At 39.0% G+C, this 20739-nt stretch overlaps 1 protein-coding gene across 9 annotated transcripts in view; it reads right to left on the bottom strand.

Moving 5' to 3' along the window:
• Window positions 1-20739, bottom strand: part of rbms1a (RNA binding motif, single stranded interacting protein 1a) — a 309299-nt gene that overhangs the window by 166396 nt on the left and 122164 nt on the right. Inside the window, exon 1 of one of the 9 annotated variants that reach the window (XM_069935381.1) lies at window positions 17227-17490. The exons of 6 other annotated variants lie outside the window; for them this stretch is intronic. In XM_069935381.1, the coding sequence (XP_069791482.1) occupies window positions 17227-17292 (66 nt within the window). In that variant the 5' untranslated portion in view covers window positions 17293-17490. Of the gene's footprint in view, window positions 1-8018; window positions 8106-17226; window positions 17491-20739 lie in introns of those variants that run through there. 2 more of the 9 variants (XM_069935386.1, XM_069935385.1) reach the window with 2 other exon arrangements.

The following is a 20739-nucleotide window of genomic DNA, read 5'->3' as shown; positions in this document are numbered from 1 at the left end:
TTAAGAGTGAAAAAGAGGCGAGAGTAGGTATAGTACCAATAAAAATGATGCTGGAGAAATTGTAATGGGAGAAAAGGAGATGGAAGAGAAACTGAATGAGTATTTTGCATCAGTCTTCACTGTAGAAGACATTAGCAGTATACCAGACTATCAAGGATGTCAGTGAAGAGAGGCAAGTGCAGTCACAATCACGAGAGAAGGTGCTTGGGAAGCTGAATGGTCTTAGGGTATATAAGTCTCCCAGACCAGATGTAATGCACCCTCAGGTTCTGAAGGTAATGATCTTCTAAGAATAAATAAATTCTGGCATGGTTCCGGAAGACTGGAAAATTGCAAAGGTCACTCATCTATTTAAAAGAGAGGGAGGCAGCAGAACAGAAATTGTAGACCTGTTAGCCTAACATCGGTGTTTAGATTGTCAAGGATGAGGGTATGGCGTACCTGGAGGGACATGACAAGATAGGCTAAAGTCATTGTGGCATCATGGTTTCCTTCAGGGAATGAACAAATCTACTGCAATTTTTTGAAGAAAATGCAAGTTGCTAGATAAATGAAATGCAGTGGATGTTGAATATTTTGACTTTCAAAAGCCTTTGACAAGATGCTGCTCATGAAACTGCTTCACAAAATGAGAGCCCAAGGAATTACATGAAAAGATACTAACATGGGTAGAATGGCAGGAAACAGAAAGTGGGAATAAAGGGATCTTGTTTGAATTAGATATTGGTTATCAGTACTTCTTTTTACGTTGTATGTTAATGATTTGAATTTTAGAATAAATGGCTTTGTGCCTAGGTTTTGCACATGATACAAAGATAGGTGGAGGGTCACATAGAAAGAAGAAAACAGAAAGGCTGCAGAGAGACTTATATAGATTAGGAGAATGGGAAGGAAGTGGCGAATGAAATTGTATGTTGAAAAGTGTATGTTCATGCATATTGATAGAAGGAATAAAAGGAAATACTATTATTAGGATAGGGACAAAATTCAAAATGCAGAACTACAAAGGGACTTGTGAGTCTTCTTGTAAGATATCCTAAAGGTTAACCTCTGGGTTGATTCAGTGATGAAGAAAGGTTGGCATTATTCATATCTGGAGGAATTAGAAAGAAGAGCAGGGATGTAATATTGATGCTTTATAAGGCGCTTGTGAGACCTCAATTGGAGTAAGGAGTACCATTTTGGGCTCCTTATTTAAAAAAGTATGTGCAGGCATTGAGAGGATTCAGAGAAGATTCATAAGAATAATTCCTGGAATGAAGGGATTAGCATATGAGGAGCATTTGACAGCTCTTGGACTGTTCTCCTTGAAATTTAGAAGAATGAGCGGGACCTCATAGAAGCATTTTGAAAGTCGAAAGGCCTGATCAGAGTAGATGTGTCAAAGTTGTTTCCCATAAGCACACAACTTCAGGATTGAATAGAGATGCAGCTCATGCTGGAATGGAGAAGACTTGATGTGCTAAATGGCCTACTTCTGCTCCTATACCTTATGGTCTTATGATCTAACTGGACTAGCCTTGGTAGATAATTTGTTAAGTGTGAACAGGTTGGGCTGAGGGCCTCTATGTTGTAGAACTCAATGACAAAATTAATATCTGTTGTTTGATGTGACCAGGTTTGATTGTGATGAAAGAGACCAAATAATTTTGTTCTATCAGAGTAATTCCCTATTTTCCACCCTTTGTTCTTTGCCACCTCCACCATCTAAATAAACATTTTTCTTCCCTTTCTCCGTTCTGATGACCAAAAATATTAACTCCTCTTTTTAATCTGCTAGATTTTGCCAGCATTTCAAGTTTATTTCAAATATATAGCTTCTGCAATTTTTTTTTATTTTATTGAACTAATTCAACTATTTATATGTTTGATTAACTTTATTTCTTGATCTTACATCTCCTATTGAGAAGCAAATGATGTCCTTCCTCAGCCTTCACCCCTGACTATGCAATGGAGCAAGGCATAAAATGGAGATCTTTCCATATGCCATGAAGTACACCACTGCCCCGATTATTAGGATGTCCTGCAATTTTCTCAGAGTTCTTTATCTTTAGAATTCAACAAAATAAATATCCTAGCTCAAAACTTCCTGTCCTATCTAAAATCCATCTGATGATATGTTACACCTCTTTCCAAGCTCCGTCCAATCCCATCAGATATATTGAGCTGCTTTCCATCTAAATGTTGCAAGCTACATTCAGATCCAACTCCCATGTGGACAATTTCATTTCCAAAAGTGTGTCACATTCTTTAAGTTGTGCCCAAAGTCTTTGGCCAAGCACATCTGTCGCCTGCAAGTCTTAATCACCATCCTGCAATATCCATCAAGTGCACAATTTGTCATCCAGTCACTCAACTTAAAAATGTTAAACCTGTAAAACTTTACAAGACCTGTTTATGTAATTTAGAATCTTCCCTATGAAAAGATTATGAAAACTATTTTTTTGAAAATTACCACAATAAATAAAAAGTCACTATTATTTTCTACATTTTGGTTTCTTTTCCATGACTCAGCTCAAACCTTTTTGAAGTTACCCTGCAACTTAGGAAGGGCCTTTCCTTTACCAATACTGATATGGATTGATCGACCTGAAAAGATAAACTGAAGAAGAAATTAAATTGATGTATCCCTCATGTTTATTCATGCATCTTTTGCTGCAGACCTTTGCAATAACTATCCCTCTCAGATCTGGCCTGGTCTGTTAGTGGTGATGCCCAGCCACTCTTGGTGATAAACATTGAAGTCCCAATCCAAAGTATATTCTGTCCCCTTGCTAATCTCAGAACTTGTTGTGAAGTGCCTTTTTCTTGCCAGAGAAAATTCTTATGTATCAGTACCAATGCAGCAAAAATATTTAAATGTAGTATTTGTATTTATTTTGCCTTACTCTTCCTAAATGTTGTAATTCTAATCACGATGCTAATGACTTTACAGAGATTTGTGATTTAGCTATCCTTTGCATGCTTCCCTCTTCCTTTCTTTGGACAAAAGATAGTATTAATTTACATTTTAGTTCTATCTTTTGTTAACACCCTTTTTTGGCCCATGAGCCCATGCCTCCCAATTACACCCAATTGACTTACAACCCAGGTATGTTTTGAAGGGTGGGAGGAAACCAGAGCACTTGGAGTTAACCTATGCAGACACAGGGAGGTCGTCCTGTGACAGATTATGTTGTATTGTATATAGATATGTTTTAAAGGAGATAAATTGTGGCAGGTTTTTTAGTGTAGGTCACAAACGAGCACTTCACAACACAGATCTCGTTTAAAATGCCAGAGCTCTGCTCAAGCCAGACAGTCCAGGCTCCGGGTGCCTTTGCAAAAACTTTGAAGAATGTCTATAAGGACTTCACAAGTAGGTGTTGATTGGACATGGTGTGGAGTAATAGATTATTGTTTTGGAAAGCAACAGATGAACAGACTCGAAGATTAGGTCCGATGTCTGAGTGCAGTTTGCTGTTCTAGGAATGTCATGTGGTTTTGCAAGCAGAGAGACAGTCAACAGGCTTTTCTCTGAGAGAATTCAGTTCTACATTTCTACAGTTCAGCAGCAGCAGCTGGGACTGGAACAGGACAAGCTGGCAAGCTTGTGGATTAAAAACATTTTGAAGATGGGTTATGAGTTCTTAGTTCAGCCTGGTCAAAGCCCTTGTGGTCCATACAAGAGGAGATGGCTGGCTGCATAATGTTTTACTTGAAATAAGGGAAACAAAAAGGAACTCTATGGTGACCAGAAAGAAATAGGTTATCATCTAGAAAACCTTGAAGGGGCAGGTTTCTTCGGCAAGACTGAAGTAGCTGATCAGAAAGAATCAGTTTGTGTCCAATGAGCAACAGATACCTCTCTGAAAAATGACAAAAACCTTCCTGAGCGGTAACCATTTACCTTTCAAGCACCAAAGCCTGTTGAAATTTATAAATGTTAAATTCTGTGCACAGTATAAGAATTGCCTCATACCAGTGAACTTGGAGGAGTGAGAAGTAAGATTTGACCATGAATTAAAGAACTTTTCTGAACTTGTATACTCATCACATACACATGCACTTAGAATTAGAAGGGGACTAAGTTAATAGCAATAAGTTAATTTGATCCTGTTTTTAAGTTTAAAGAAAATTAAAAGCAATTTTTGTTTAAGTAACCATTTGACTTGGTTAACTTCTATTACTGCTGGGTTTTAGGGTCCTCTGGGCTCATAATAGTACAAACTCTGTACAATTACTGCGGGATTCGAACCCCAGTCCCAATTGCTGGCACTGTCACAGCATTGCGCTAACTGCTACGCCAACCATGCTGCTCTAAGGGTCTGATTTTATTCAATAATCTACAAGCAGGATAAACAAATGTTATGAAAGAAATCTATAAACTGAATAGCACTTGTTAAGGCATGATATGGGGGCAATGGATAGTAGGCCAAAAAAAATTCTGTTCAATTGTAGAAGACGAGGCTAAAGCAGAATGAGAAAATAGTGATCTTTTCAATTTGTTCACTTAGCATCATTTCTTCTCTGGAATCACAGCAAAATCATGAGAGTTACTTAAAGAATGGGCTTTTCAGACAAGCACTTTTGAATTAAACAAGAAGGTCTACAGTTGCAAGGGCCAAGTTCAATATACAAACATGGGGGAGAAACTCAGCAGGTCACACAGGATCAATAGGAAGTAAAGGGTAACTAATGTTTCAGGTCTGAGCCCTTCACTCAATATGATACCTGATGAAGAGCCCAGGCTCAAACCTTGGTAACCCTTTACTTCCTACAACTGCTATGCGACCTGCTGAGTTTCTCTGAACATGCACTTTGCTTAAACTGTATATACAACCAACTGAAAAACCTCACAAAGATAAGCGTATACAGAGCCGTTGTCATACCCACACTCCTGTTCGGCTCCGAATCATGGGTCCTCTACCGGCACCACCTACGGCTCCTAGAACGCTTCCACCAGCGTTGTCTCCGCTCCATCCTCAACATCCATTGGAGCGCTCACACCCCTAACGTCGAGGTACTCGAGATGGCAGAGGTCGACAGCATCGAGTCCACGCTGCTGAAGATCCAGCTGCGCTGGATGGGTCACGTCTCCAGAATGGAGGACCATCGCCTTCCCAAGATCGTATTATATGGCGAGCTCTCCACTGGCCACCGTGACAGAGGTGCACCAAAGAAAAGGTACAAGGACTGCCTAAAGAAATCTCTTGGTGCCTGCCACATTGACCACCGCCAGTGGGCTGATAACGCCTCAAACCGTGCATCTTGGCGCCTCACAGTTTGGCGGGCAGCAGCCTCCTTTGAAGAAGACCGCAGGGCCCACCTCACTGACAAAAGGCAAAGGAGGAAAAACCCAACACCCAACCCCAACCAACCAATTTTCCCTTGCAACCGCTGCAATCGTGTCTGCCTGTCCCGCATCGGACTGGTCAGCCACAAACGAGCCTGCAGCTGACGTGGACTTTTTACCCCCTCCATAAATCTTCGTCCGCGAAGCCAAGCCAAAGAGAGATATACTTGAGAGGCAGGCACAGTACAATCGTGCTGCAGATCACAAAATGGAAATTAAAGCAGTGCCTTAATGTGCATCAAAAGCTAACAGTATGTGCTCATCAATGGAAATTTCTTTGCTTGTTCGGTCTTGTGCCTTGATATTTATTGGGATTGGGAGTTAAGGTTTTGGTCTGCCATGGCCATTTCTTTTTCATTGTATACCACTGTGCTGTCATCTCCAATGTACCTTTCATGCCTCTGGACAGAAGAATCCCAATTTTTTAAATTATACCTCTGGATCATTAATGTAAAATATGATTCTGTGAGTACCCATGTTAGGCTGCTGCTTGGCTCTTCCAACTTATACACCATTCATAAGGAGGACATTTAGTGGTGAACTGTGATCATAGCTATGATCATGTGGGTATCCAAATCTGATACAATCCATAGAATAATTAAGGTCAAAGAGTCTGATCAAACCACAAAATATGTGCCAACTCCACAGAAAGCAATCACATCAACCCTATCCCCCAACCCATTCTCCTCAGTTCTTCAAATGATTTTGCCTCAGAGAAATGAGAGTGGCCACAGATGAAACATAACCAAGCACTTCAGAGAAACAGCATCACCTATCTATTGCAAATATCTAATTAATTTACTCTGTTGGAATTAGATAAAAATGCACACAAAATAAGACGAAGCAAATAGCATAAGTGAGGAGCAGCAGGAGGTTCTAACAGGTTTCCATCAGCACGGCAAGACTTCTGTGCTGTTAACCTCTGGGGCTGATATTATCAAGTGATAGCATAGTTTGGTTTCATTTGAGATGCAGTCAAGGCCCTCCAGCCCATCAAAGTGAATAGATGGAAGTGCACAAATCCTGGTTGCAGTGATGTGTAATAGTTTATCCACCTAGCAATCCACCAAAGAATATCTGGTCCTCTAGTAGTGGAATCCTTTTGGGAAGATTTCAAACAAACCTGTGGATTATTTTGGAATAGTCTAACTTAGAAAATGTCACCCACAAGACCTTCTTATATTACTTAACCACACTGAAAGGCTAACTATACAAAATCCTGCTCCAGATTTCCCATTGCTCAGACAGGCCCTGCTTTCTGTTTCAATATAAATTCAAGAGGAGCAATGTGACCTGCCTCATCAACTACATCTACTGTGAAGAAGTGCTTGGAGAGGTTGGTTGTGGAGCAAATCAACTTTTGTCTAAGGAAGGTCCTAGATCCACTTCAATTCATCAATTTTCACAAGTCAACAATGGATGGCATCACACTTCGCCCTCCACTCTGAGTGGCATCACCTGGACCACAAGCGCGTGTATGTCAGGCTGATGTTCATTAACTACAACTCAGCATTTAGCACCATCATAACAAATAATTAAATGCAGGGATCTGGGACTCTTCATCCCATCAAATGGATCCCCTCTTTACACATTGACGGACTCCAATCAGGGCAGATTGGCAAGATCATCTCCTCCTCACTGACCATCAACAAAAGGGCACCTCAAGGATGCATAGTTAGTTCTGTTCCCCAGGTACACATGATTGCGTGACCAGGTTCAGCTCTAATCTATAAATTCATTGACAATATGACCATAATTGGAAATAACAATCAGAATTTAGGATGGAGATCGATAATTTTGTTGTCTGGGAGCAGAACAACAGTCTTGCTCTCTGTGTCAACAAGACCAAGAAGCTTATTGTGAACTTTATGAAAGAGAGGACAAGGAGCCATGCACTGTCTTCATTGACAGGAAGGCCGTGGAAAAGGCTAGTTTCTTCAAGTTCTTGGAGCCAACACATCATGGCAACCATGAAGAAGGTGCAAAAACATCTATAGATTCTAAAAAAATCTATACTTCTTAAGAAGTCTGAGGAAATCTGGCATGTCATCAAATAGTCTATCAACCTTCGACAAATATATTGTGGAAAATATACTAACTGGTTGAATCATGGTCTGGTTTTGAAACATGAGTGCCCAGGAATGCAAAAGGCCACAGAAAGTGATAAACCTAATCAAGTCTATCAGGGGCATCAACCTCCCATTCATGGAAAGGATCTATGTGAGATGATGCCTTCAGAGAGCTGCCAACCAACATTATACAAGACCTCCATCACCCTGATCACAACCTATGCTCACTGCTTCCTTCCAGTAAAAGGTACTGAAGCCTGAAGTCCACCACCTCCGGATTCAAGAACAATTTTTATCTCAGTTATTAGGCTCTTGAACTTCCCTGTACTACTCTACCCGAACCATAAAGTACTGTAGAACTGACAAAATATCTGTCTGCACCGCTGAAGTACTTATGACAATAATATCATGTTGAACATTGAAATCCTTGCATATGCTGCAGAAGTTTACATGGACTGATGGTATTTATCAAATACACCAAAAATAAAAATAAGGTAAAAACCATTGAAGTTCAAGTGAATACTACGACGACATCAGGTTTGATTTCCTCAGCTTCAAAGACTGTGTCATGAAACTGGAAAGAAAGATGTATTGATCAGCACAATGTCACTCACTAATTCTCTGGTTTGATTGCTCCAATGGAAGATACTTAATTAGAGAACAAATGATTCAACTGGCAATGTGAGAATAAACAGAAACACTCATTTATAACAGTTCAGATACTTAAATCAATAAATGTGTGGAATATAAAAAGATCTCAAAATGCTGCTGGTAACTATGACTAAGGCATCAGTTTCTAATTTGTCTAACAAGGAACCTATTGTGACATCATATGTAAATTTAGCCCATCATCATTTTCCTCATTGTTGAAACCAGTAGTTTTCAGATGTCTGTCATCAACAGTCCGATTATGTTGAAACTCAGTTAAGCAAAGAAAAACTCAAATATTCTGCACCTGACAACTGTGCTGCATTAACTCCTAATTGGTTTCCAGCTGTTTCTAGGCCTCCCAGTTTAGCCCCACTAAGATCTCAGGTAGCTGTGCTGCATTGACTCCTCATTCTCCTATCCACGTCCAATTATCATCTTTTGGCCTGTGCTCCTTCCCTGCCCTTTCTTCCCTTCTCCCCAGCCATTTTCAACTTGTTTTTTTGCTCATTACCTTGAAGAAGGGCTCAAGCCTGAAATGTTGGGTAAATGTCTTTACCACCTATGGACACTGTGAGACATGCCGAGTTCCTCCAGCATTCTAGAGTTCTTATTAATATCCTCCTAGACATATTAAGTTTAGTTTCACTAAGCAACTTCTTGTTCATCTTTTACATTCTCTGGGTTCTTCTTGATGCAATATTATTGCCATTTTCTGCCTCATCCCCCTTTCACAAATTCTATTCTCTCGGCATTAATTATATTCCTTTCCATGGTCAAAATCTCCAGTTTAATCTGACCTCATGCAACCTTCTTATTTTGTCAGAACCCAAACAAAATGAACTTCCAACCAAAGTCACAATAAAATGAAACCCTATGTTTTATTTTATCATAGTAAGGAGTAAGTTGAAGCAGCCATTTTACTCTATCCACTCTCATCAGATAATTCAAAATCTTGGCATGGTATATGACCCTGAAGCCTTACAATCTTATGTTAAATATAATTTGACTTTTGCAATACTCTCATCTTCCATCCAAGTTAAGCTATCCACATCATTTAAAATCTTGATCTTGTTGATCTACATGACTTTTCAATTTGCTATACTTCAATTGCAAACATTCTGAAATTCTCCATCCAGAGCACTTTAATTCCTTTATACCACATTATAAAATCTGCTCTCATCATGTCCAGGGAACAAGCTGTAGCATTCACAATGATTGCATTGAGGCTTACTGAAAGCCGTGCCCAATAGGTAACTTGAAAGACAATTATACCTCTTGAAAGCAACAAAAAAAGGGGAAGAAATCAAAATACATTTAAATATGGAAAAGAGAATGGAGAGAAGAAAGTAGAAAGGGTTAAGAATTTCAGAAAAGAGAATCAAAACAGAGAAGCAAAATTCATACTCAAAGGAATAAGCTGAGCAGGAGTTTGGGAATTGTGCCCAGGAATCTCTGCATTGCTTTCTTACTCTTCAGTGATAAAATACTGTAAAAGTTGAGAAGATTGGTCCTGGTATCACTATTGTTCACACATTACATTTACAGTTTGAAATGGAAAAATACAAAGCCCCCAAGCACTATTTATTATCTGCTGAAGTGATGAGAGTCATGGATCCCCAAATGGGCCAGCAATTTTGAATTAATTATCAGCCATAAATCAATGATATTGCCAGATCCTCACCACATGAATTTCAAGAGTTAAATCGATGCACCATTTACTTATTGATGTGCAAATAGTTCAGTAATTTGTAGCTAATTGAAATATCTCTTTTACTCTATAAATGTTTAGATTTTTATATTAAATTATCAATAAAGCCAACAGCAAGAGATATTTTCCATGATGCTACTTACCAGCAATTTCAAAGTTCAATTTATTGTCAGAGTACATACATGACATTACATACAACCCTGAGGTTCTTTTTCCTGCAGGCCAGCAGAATTTCTACTTACCAGCAATGTGATAAACTGTACTCAAGAAAAGATATGTATATGAAAGAGAGAAATGTCAACAAAGAAAGAAATGTAAACAAAGTGACAATGCAATACAGAAAATAAATATTCTATAATAAATAATATGCAAAGTCATATCCTTAAGGGAGTCTCTAATTGAGTTTGTTGCTTAGAAATCAAATGGTGGAAGGGTAGCAACTGTTCCTGAACTGGTGATATGAGTCTTGTGGCACCTATACCTCTTTCCTGATGGCAGCAGTGAGAAAAGAGCATGTCTGAGGTGGTGTGGACCCTTGATGATCATTAGTGCTTTCTATGGCATTGTTCCATGTCAATTTTCTCAATAGTGGAGAGAAATTTATCTATGATGTAGTGAGTTGTGTCCGCTAACTTTTGCAGGGCTTTCAGCTCAGAGGTTTTGGTGCCCCAATACCAAGGACCCACAAATCCCTTCTCACCACTTGCCCCCTACCCCCCCCCCACCCCAGAGCCTTACCCTGTGGTCACAGGAAGTGCCTCACGCACCACACCTCCTCCCTCACCCCAAACAATCCTTTCAAGTGAAGCAATAGTTCACTTATGTATCTGCAGGAGTTATCTTCAGCATCAGGTGCTCCCTTTGTGGTCTCTACATTGGAGAGACTGTGCACAGACTGGAAAATTGCTTCGCTGAGCGCCTTTACTCAGTCCACTTCAGTGACAGGGATCTCCCAATGGCCAACCACTTCAATTCCGTGTACCACTCCCATGCTCACATACTGTCCATAGCCTCATATATTGTCCCACCAAGACCACCCATAATCTAGAAGAGCAACACTCGATTTTCTGTCTGGGCATTCTCCAACTGGATGGCATTAACATTGACCTCCAGTTTCTGCTAGCTCACCCTCTGTTCTCCCTCCCCTCCCTTTCCCTTTGTCTTCTTTACTCCAGCTTTCCCCAGTCCCTTCCCTCTCCATTCACAGAGCCGTCCCTTCTCCTCCTGCTTGCTGGTGTGCTCTCCATCCCTTATCCACCTACTACCTCTTGCCTTTGGGTCTGTGCTCCTCCCACTGCCCCCCCCCCCACCATTTTGTTCGGGTGCCTGCTTACAATTTTCATGCCTTGATATCGGGTTTAAGCCTGAAACGTTTTTCTTTGCTATATAAAGTATACTGTTTTACCTGCTGGGTTTCTCCAGCATTGCATTTTAACTTTAATCACGGTGTCTGAAGACTTTTATGTTTTACTTCAACCCACACAGGCTATAGGGACTCATGGAACTGGAATTCATGAGGGTGCTGAGTGCAAAAAGGGCTCCCAAAGGTCCTCAGGTGCTGGTCTTCCTGATTCTGTCAGAGTTTTAGATTTGGAGCTTGGATTGCTAATAGATTGAACAAGGGTCTGTGTGGTAGTAGAGGCTGTGGGAGTGCTGGAGGCAAATCCACATACACTTAGTGTCTCTGAAGGGACTCCCTTTTGTTACTCTTTTTCTCTTTCTGTAAAGGGAACCAGGCAATAGTAATAGTAACTTTCATTTTTCTGTATTAATACATGACAATAAAGGAATCGATATACAATAACAATTCTGGCCAATGAGAAAAGTTGTTCTTGATATTGCAACCCTATTTTTCTTACAGCTATCTCTGATCAGCCAATGTATTTGCTCTTCTTAATTACCCTTGAATATTGGAGTCTGTAATACAATCCTATCAAAGTGATCACCTGCTTATTTTAAAATGCCATCCCTATATCCTCATTGGATGATCCCCCAGGAATATTTTCTCCAGGTACTGTGGTGATATTCTGCCAAATCAAAATTGCCACATCCCTTCTCTCTTGCCTCCAGCTCTATCATGTATATAGCATCTTTAGCCCAAAATTTCAGCCGCCAGTGCTGCGACAGCCTCAACCTTGTTTCTGCTTTGGTTATAATATTCCAGTCCCATGTACTAATCCAAGTCTGAGTTTGTCTGCCTTACTTGTCAGGCTTCTGGCATTAAAATAAATACAGTTAAGTCTATCAGAATTCCTGCTTTGCCTGTCCTCACTAGTGAATTTGCTCACATTAACATTTAAATTTACCTCAAATGTGTATGAATGACATCAAGAAAATACTATTTTGGTAAAGGTACACTCTGGAGAGAAGTGAGTGCTTCAAAGTCCTAATGAATGGAATTTCTTCAGACAATAAGCACAGTCATAAGACAATTTTAATAAATTTTTAAGAACATAAATAGATACAAAGTGTTCAAATTTGGCAATTCTAAAAAGCTTAGTTCTATGAGATGATCAAGAACTGAATGCTGATGAAATATTCATTCATCATCTTTGAAATGGCTCATTGAAACATTGGGAGGTAAAGTTTATTCTTCATAAACCTAAGTCCAAAATGCCAAAGTATGGTTGTTGTGTTGAACATTTATAAAATATGTGTGTTGATGGAGAGTCTTGGCCAAAAATGTGACAGTCCTCTGCCTCCACAGATACTACCCGGCCCATTGATCCTCCAGCTGTTTGCTTTGGCTCCAGATTCCAACAGTATTTTGCAGTGCTCTTAGTTCAATTTTAGTGAGCATTGCTGAGAAAGAGTGTGAAGTTCCAAGAGAGGATGTAGAATAGATTTACCTGCATCCTGGCAGGGATAAAAGAGTTCTGCTAAATTTAGAGAATATATGATCAACGAAGGAAGCAACATGAGTTTTTTCTGACAGCAAAACAAATAGTTCTTTTTAATGCTGTTACAATTTGATAATTCACGAAAGCTATCTAACGTACAGTAATATTACAGTTCTGTTTCATAATATGTTAGAATAGTGAGTAGATTTTAAAATCTTCTTGAGCTGAGAAGTATCTTATGACTTTTTGAATAATGATTCCATGCAAGAACAACATTGTCTATCTCCTATTTGTTTTACACAAAGTGAACACTCGCATTGATCAAAATGTACAGTATAAAATTGGGAAAAAATATATTTGGGAAGCACAGTATCAATTCACAAGATGGGAAAATATAAATGAAGAACATTTCACAAATTCTTCACATCCCTGATTGCATCAAAACCAATGGATTCCTTTGAACAGTGCTAATTATTGAAATGCAACAGATTAATACTGATATATCATGGAATCACAAATATCAATGAAGAATAGCAGTACTTAAACATACAGCACAGTAACAGACCATTTTGGCCTAAGAGCCCATGCAGTACAAATACACCCAATTAACCTACAACAAATTAACCTATACCCCTGGTACGTTTCGAACAGTAGGAGGAAATGGAGCCCCCGGGGAAAAAATCCACGCAAACATGAGGAAAGCATACAAACTCCTTAGAAACAGCTCAGGCCAGCATTACGCTAACTGCCATGCTAATCATGCTGCCATTATATAACTGTTTTGTTAGTTTCAATAAAGGGATACATTCTGGCTACAACATTAGGAAAAATAGCCTTCCCTTTTAGTGAGAAAAACCATGGAATCTTTAATAAAAACAGAAATATAACCATATAACATGCTGAGAGTTTCAAGCATTTTCTTTTTCTTTTTTAAAATTTCGATGCAATCTATATATCCACTTGTGACTATCTTGTCTTAATACTCATTAAAAAGACAATACCTCAATTGCAGTGAAGTGTCAACCATGTCTCCAGACAAGCACGAACATGTTATTTTAATTGTAATAACACAAGAGACTTTCAACCTGAATGCTGTGTTTTTAGCCCCTTGCTCTATACTCACTTTACACCTACTACTGCACTATGACAATAACACCATATACAAATTTGCCGACAATACCATGGTAGTGGGTTGTATAAAGAAAGGTGATGAGTCAACAATCAAGAGGGATATTGAAAACTTGGCTGAATGGTGCACCGGCAATAACCTTGCACTCAATGTCACCAAAACTAAGGAGCTGATTGTTGACTTCAGGAAGGGAAAACCAGAGGTAAACAATCCAGTGGTCATTTGGAGATCAGAGGTGGAGAGGGTGAGCAAATTTAAGTTCTTGGGAGTCACAATCTTGGAGAATATTTCCTGGGCCCAACACACTAATGGCGTCATGAAGAAAACACATCAGCCCCTCTACTTCCTCAGGAGTTTGCAGAGGTTTAGTATGACACCGGAAACACGGGTGAATGTCAACAGATGCATGGTGGAAAGTGTACTGACCGACTGCATTACAGTTTGGTATGGAGACACCAATACACTGAGTGTAAAGCCCTCCAAAAGGTAGTGGACACGGCCCAGGACATCACAGGCAAAAGCCTCCCCCCTATCGAGAACATCTACAAGGAATGCTGCTGTCGAAGAGCAGCAGCAATTATGAAGGATCCACACCACTCAGCACACACTCTATTTTTGCTGCTACCATCAGGAAAGAGCCACAAGACTCGCACCCACCTGGTTCAGGAATGGCTGCTACCCCTCCACCATCAGACTCCTCAACAACAAACTCAATCAGACTCATTAAAAGACTCTTTCTTGATTTTTTTAATACTCTCTGTAGTGCGCAGTCAGTTTATTTGCATTCCCTATTTGTTTACATGTATACGCTGAGTACAATTTTTCCTTTTTTTTGCACTACCAATAAGTGGTAATTCTGCCTCGCCTGCAGAAAAAAGAGTCATGTATGTACACTGACAATAAATCTGAACGGGACAGATACTTATAGGACCCACCCAAACTGATGGGCAAGTTCAAACTTTATTAGCTTTCAGCAAACTAGAGATGTGAAATGCAGGGTCCAGTAAAACTAATGCTCCACAAAAATCTTTTTTTCCTAAACAATTTTGGAGATATTTGGACATCTGTAAAATTTATTAAAAGTTGCAAGGAACGAGAAATGAAAAACATCAATAAAAAATCTCCATTGGCCTACTCAAAATTAATATGATTGGGAAAATGGAAAATAAACCTAAAAAGGTAATCTTCCGAGTTACAGGAAGTCAGCAAAATGAAAATTAATTGCACAGAACTGGACAATGAGCAGAAAAGATACATGGAAATATTACTAGGACTGATGAGCTTGAATTGTAATGGCAAGCAAGATAGATTCGTAGATTTTTTCACGGAGCATAGATGGAAAGCTGGGGAGGGGAGGGGGAACCTTCATTGAGGAGGGCAAAATCATAAGGGGGATCGATAAGGTAAATGGTCGAATTCTTCTTTCACTTTAGGGAAATCCAAAAGTGGAGTTACGTGGAACGTACTGTCAGAGGAACTGGTAGAACATTATTGCAATGTTAACAAAATATTTAGACAGATATATAGATTGGAAAGGTCATGATATTGGCCATATACATTCAAATGGGATGAGCTTAGATAGTCAACTTGGATAGCATGAACAAGTTGGGATGTGGGCCTATATTATGCTGTAACATTCTCTGACTCTACAATTTTCTGAAGTGACAAGAGTATCCAATCCAGAAGCAAACTGACACACATCTGAATATTTATCTCTCCTTGGCAAGTCTAAAATTGAACACTGTCACAATATTGGTGTCACACTTTATGCATAGATAAGCTGTTGATGGAAAATCTTGTTGTAATTAAGACTATTTATTTCCACCTCCATAATGTCAACTTGACTCTGCTCCTTCCTCAGTTCAATTGCAACTATAACCCTCATAATTTCCAGTGCTGTTTGTTCTGCACTCCTGCTTCCCTTCCTAACTTGAAGTTGAAATAAAACTGCCATCTCCTTACATCAGTCATACTCCTGTGCATAATGAACTAGACATGCTCTTAGTTAAACAATGCCACTGTGTTAAAAATTTCATGCTTGTATTCAAAACTCTACATGTATTTACCCTTCTTTTTCATTCTATTACTTGCTTCAGCCACACAAGTTATCTGCATTTCTCCATTTTTGGTCGCTTGGCCGTCCTTGACTTTAGGAGCTCCAACTGCTTTCATCTAAAATATTAATGCTGTAAGAATTGGTATGAAGACGCTCAATATCCCCTCCTTTGTACTTTGACCAAGCTTTTGGTCATCTGTCCTTATGGCTGTTTGCATGACTAAGAGGCAAACTCTGTGATGACATTCCTCTGTAAAGTGCTTTGGAACAAGTCACGACATGAAAGGCATGAGATAAGTACACTATATGTTGATTAAAATATCCAAGACACCCCTGTCTGACCTGTACCCATTCCTGCTAACACAGCTGTGAGGTGAATGACGAAAGGCAATATGACCGTTTTACAGCTTGTCACCTCTATTTCTTTCTGTAACACGAAGGCCTGGTGGATAATTTCAGCTGGCTTCCTTCATAAGCAATCACTAGATTTATAAATATATTTGATTAACTATTCCACACATTGCAACAGGTAACATTGTTTAGACAGAGCCAATCTAACAATAATGTTCAGTTTAGGTTTATTGTTGATCAAAATCTCAAAAATACATATTATTCAAAAGTTCAACAACATTCTTGATAACATGGAATTTCGTATCTGAGGACAAACAATAGTGTTTCAATTCTAAACAAAAATAAATTGCATTTAACTGATAAAAGTAATCTGTATAATGGGGCAAGCATAAGTAAAATGTAAACATACAATTAAATGCTTCAGAAATAAAAGTGCAATTTTTATTCCATTCCTGTTACTGCCACAGTGTTCCCTTTCTCTGGATGGCATAAAAAAATGTAAACACTGCAGTTCTGTTGAATTTAAACTAAAATGGAACAGCAAAATTCTTTCATGAAATCCTGTCACTACCTCAGCAAGTTAAAGACAAAGTCCATTTTATAATTTTATGAATTTTGTTTCACTTTACAAGCAGAATTTTTAAAAAGTTATCCACCCACTTCAAATTCAGAGTAGATTATCAGAATCAACAATGATCATACCCACAACTAAAATCCACCATAGCTGCAAAATAAATGTGTAAAGGAAAAAGCAGTATTTCAGTATTCTTGACTACTCTTAAAGTATCTACCTTTCATAATGACTGATATCATCCACAAAATATCACATATGAAAATGAACACATATTAAAAAGACTAGAGTTGTGAAAAGATGTTGGCCTGGTTACTATTCTAAGAATTCCGCTGCTGGGAACATGACAAGACTTCCTTTGATGAGTGTGCTTGAGCTCCTGCAACTTCCTTCACAGTCATTTCCTTAATTTAAAAAATCCCCAGCTCTTCCTTCATTTTTCAAAGATAGATTGTTAAAATATTCACTCACCAATTCACAAAATAAGAAAAGTAAAGCATAAAGCCTTTGTGTTACCTTTTTAGCTTGCTGTACTCGATGAGAGCGAGGGCCAAACCCCATCTGTGGCACAGACAGCAGCATCTTTACAGTCCTTGGTGTCACACAATCAAATCGCACAAGGGAGATTATGTTGCACAGGAAGCAAGGCTCAAACAGTGAAGCTACAAATCAGCCAATTTGTGGGGGAGCACCACATAACTCACTGCTGTGCAGAGAGAGTCACTGGCAGATCAGTAGGCCTGAGTTTTGGGAGGAGTCTGAAAACCACAGGGCAGAGGGAGGAGGCAAACTGAGATCATACTGATGAATGAGTGACATTTTGCCTCAAGCAGAATCAAGCAAATTGTTTCTACAGAAGTGATACGAAAGAAGAGGGCCCATTGTTTTTGGTAAGAAAAATACCGGTTATGAACAATTTCCTTGTACTCAACCTTTTAACAGGGAAATTTGAAAGATTAAACTGAAATGTAATCAGTACAAAACTAACAAATAAAGTGATCATGCACAAAAATTGTTTCAGTGTATTATAAATTAAAGGGTAACAGTTAAGAATGGTATCTTTTAAACAATGGGAAAGCAAATATTCCAGTATATTTGGATATTTGATACACTCCTAAAAAGATTGACTTTTAAACAATATATTTATAATGTATATACACAAAAGTACAAAATGTGTAGCAAGAAAACAAACTGCTGGAGGAGCTCAGTGGGTCAGGAAGCATTTGTGTAGGCACAAGGGGGGTCAACATTTCAGGTCAAGACCATGCATGAGAAATGAGAGTGAAAAGTAAGCCAGTATAAAAAGGTGAGTGGTATAAAAAGGGGCTGGAAGGTGATTGGTATACCTCATGAGAAGGGAGATTGAGTTAGGTGAGGAAAGGGTGAAGCTGGATGTCAGCAGCTGGTAGAGAAGAGAGAGAAAATAAAGCAAGTAGAACCGAGATGTTTTTTGTTGGGGAGGGGGTGTGGAGGTTGAGACAAAAGGTGGAAGACATTAAATAGAGATACAAGAGGCTGGAAATGCAGAAATGTAATGAATAAGGAACCAGATAAGGGATGGATATGTGCAGATGGTACTAATTGGGGGAGGCAGATTGAGTGTATGAATGAAGTGTAGATGGAACGAAGTGGGATGGTTGGGAAAAAAAGGATGAGAGAGCCTGGATGGATCAGGAGAGAAAGAATAAAGGTTACCTGAAAAGGGAAAAATCAATGCTCATACAATAAGGTTGTAAACGATCGATGTGAAGAACAACATATTCCGCCTGGATAGTTTTCAACCCAAAGCTGTGAACTTAGAATTTTCCCTTGATTTAGTTCAGTGTGAAACAGGTTGTTTAAGCAAAGCAAATAATGAAGAAGTGAGGCATGCTTTGACTTTGACAGATGAGGAAACTCCATCAGATCATAAACAGCAAACAAGGAATGGATAACGTTGAAAGCATTGAGATCTAATTCACAATAAATACCTATTCCTTTAACTCACAAATCACAGCATGGCAAACAAGACATTCCATTAAAGGAAAAGACAAACTTGTCCAGAAGCAAAATGGAAGATTTTTCAGAATAATAATTAAAGAAAGCCTGGAAACAGCAGAGAATAACAGGTCAAAAGTAAAGGAACTGAAAAAATAATCATTAAAAAAATGATTGGCACTCATTTTAATTTCATTGGAGAAATTAATGGAATTGTTTTTTAATGTAATCCAGAGTACTACTCTACACCCCCTATCAATAGGATAGCACTGATGATGTCATTCAGCTAATAATCTTCATGCTATCATTAAGTCAGCCAAATAGCTCCTGCTCATGCTAATCCAATTCAATTCAAAAGCAGACTATCGACAGAAAACTGCTTGAAGTCACCCAGCAAAGCTATCTATAATCTCCAACTAAAATTCAGCAACATTCCGCCACCCATGTTACTGGAGTAACACCCTGCAGCAATATTAGGAAAGAATAAGGCAACCATTAAAAAAAAATTGTGGTGATTTCTTACATGTGGCCAGACATGTGAAATTGGTTTGATTAATAAATTTGGAATGTGTTGGTTTTAGTGAATTAAGCAACATCCACTGAAGGAAGAAAGGCAAGAGACAGTCAATATTTTGGGGCATAACTCTGAAAAAAAAATGGTGGAGGGGGTGAGGAGAAGCATGATTGACAGGTAAAAGCTGAATACAATTGGGAGGGGGAAGAAATGGAAAAAAGACAAGAAACAAGAAGGTGTTAGGAGGAAGAAGCAGAGGACTAAGGAAGATATCATCTGACAGGAGGGAAAAAAGATCATGGAGTGAAGGGAAGGAAGGTGTGGGTGATGGGCAGGTAGAGAGGCAGAAAGAGTACAGAGAAGTCTGACAGTAGCTATACACTGACGAAGTGAAATTGATTCAGGTACTTCAATTACATGGTGCCAACAGTCTAGAATCTGCTCAATCAAAGGCATCTTGGATCACGGGAAGTCTGGAATACTCTAAAAGCCTTCCGTATCATTCCAATTGCTACTCCATGGCAAGGAGGAATGAGATACACTCAGATTTCTTAGTGGTGTGGGGCATATTGCAGGTATCTTCATTTCTTATCTGAATGCAGCCCAAAACTAAGACCACTGTGTTCACTGTGACATTACAGCCACTATCAAAGTGGTCCAACCAGAACAATCAGAGAATGGATGAAGTATGGGGCAGGAGAACAATTCCACTACCCAAATCTTACTACAGTAAAACCCCCAGTATCCGGCACCTATCGGGATTGATAAATGCCGGATAAGTGGATTTTACGGTTGTTTGAGATTGGATGTTGGAATGATTGGCAAACGAACTGCCAGGGGGCACCCATTTTAAACTTCTGTATTTTTTAAATATTTATTTTACAGATTTTTAAATTTTTTTTTGCTAGTTGCTTGATGCTGCTGGTTACTTGAATTCCGGATAACATGGATTTTACTGTACATAATGAAGTGCAGATACTTTAATCATTGCTTCTCATTGGACTTTATAAAGAGGAATTGCTTCTTGAACACTCTGGACAAATATGCCCTCCAACTGAGCAGCCTCAATTCAGGTCTTGTCCTTCTCACAGTTAACTTTTTTATTTCAAAAATAAGCTTTATTCACACTATCGAGGAAAGATACAACTGGTGAGTTTTCCTCTCCACTTTCTTCCCATGTGTCACTGTAACTCGCTTTCACTTCAAACAATGCATGTGAGATGCATATGAGAAGCTATTACACAGGGCCCAGCCCCTCATTATCCAGTAGCAGCTGACCTTAGACTGTGATCCTTCCCCAATTATATCCTTTGATTTTCTTTTCTGTCATGTTGCATTTCAAAATGAATGTCTGCAAAGTATGTCTGGAAGTATTATTGCAGAAGCCTGAGTATCAAAGGGACTTTCTTCAGCTACAGGTATGCTACTTCCAGCATACAACATGGAGCACAAAGTCTAAATGCTGGTTGGTGAGAAAGGTCAAGCACAAATATTTCCCACGAGGTGCTAATGCTAATTCTAGGTGATTCTCAAGTCGT

Source organism: Narcine bancroftii, chromosome 4 (assembly GCF_036971445.1).
Source record: "Narcine bancroftii isolate sNarBan1 chromosome 4, sNarBan1.hap1, whole genome shotgun sequence".
Classification (NCBI taxonomy): Eukaryota; Metazoa; Chordata; class Chondrichthyes; order Torpediniformes; family Narcinidae; genus Narcine; species Narcine bancroftii.
This window is presented reverse-complemented; position numbering and strand designations above follow the sequence as displayed.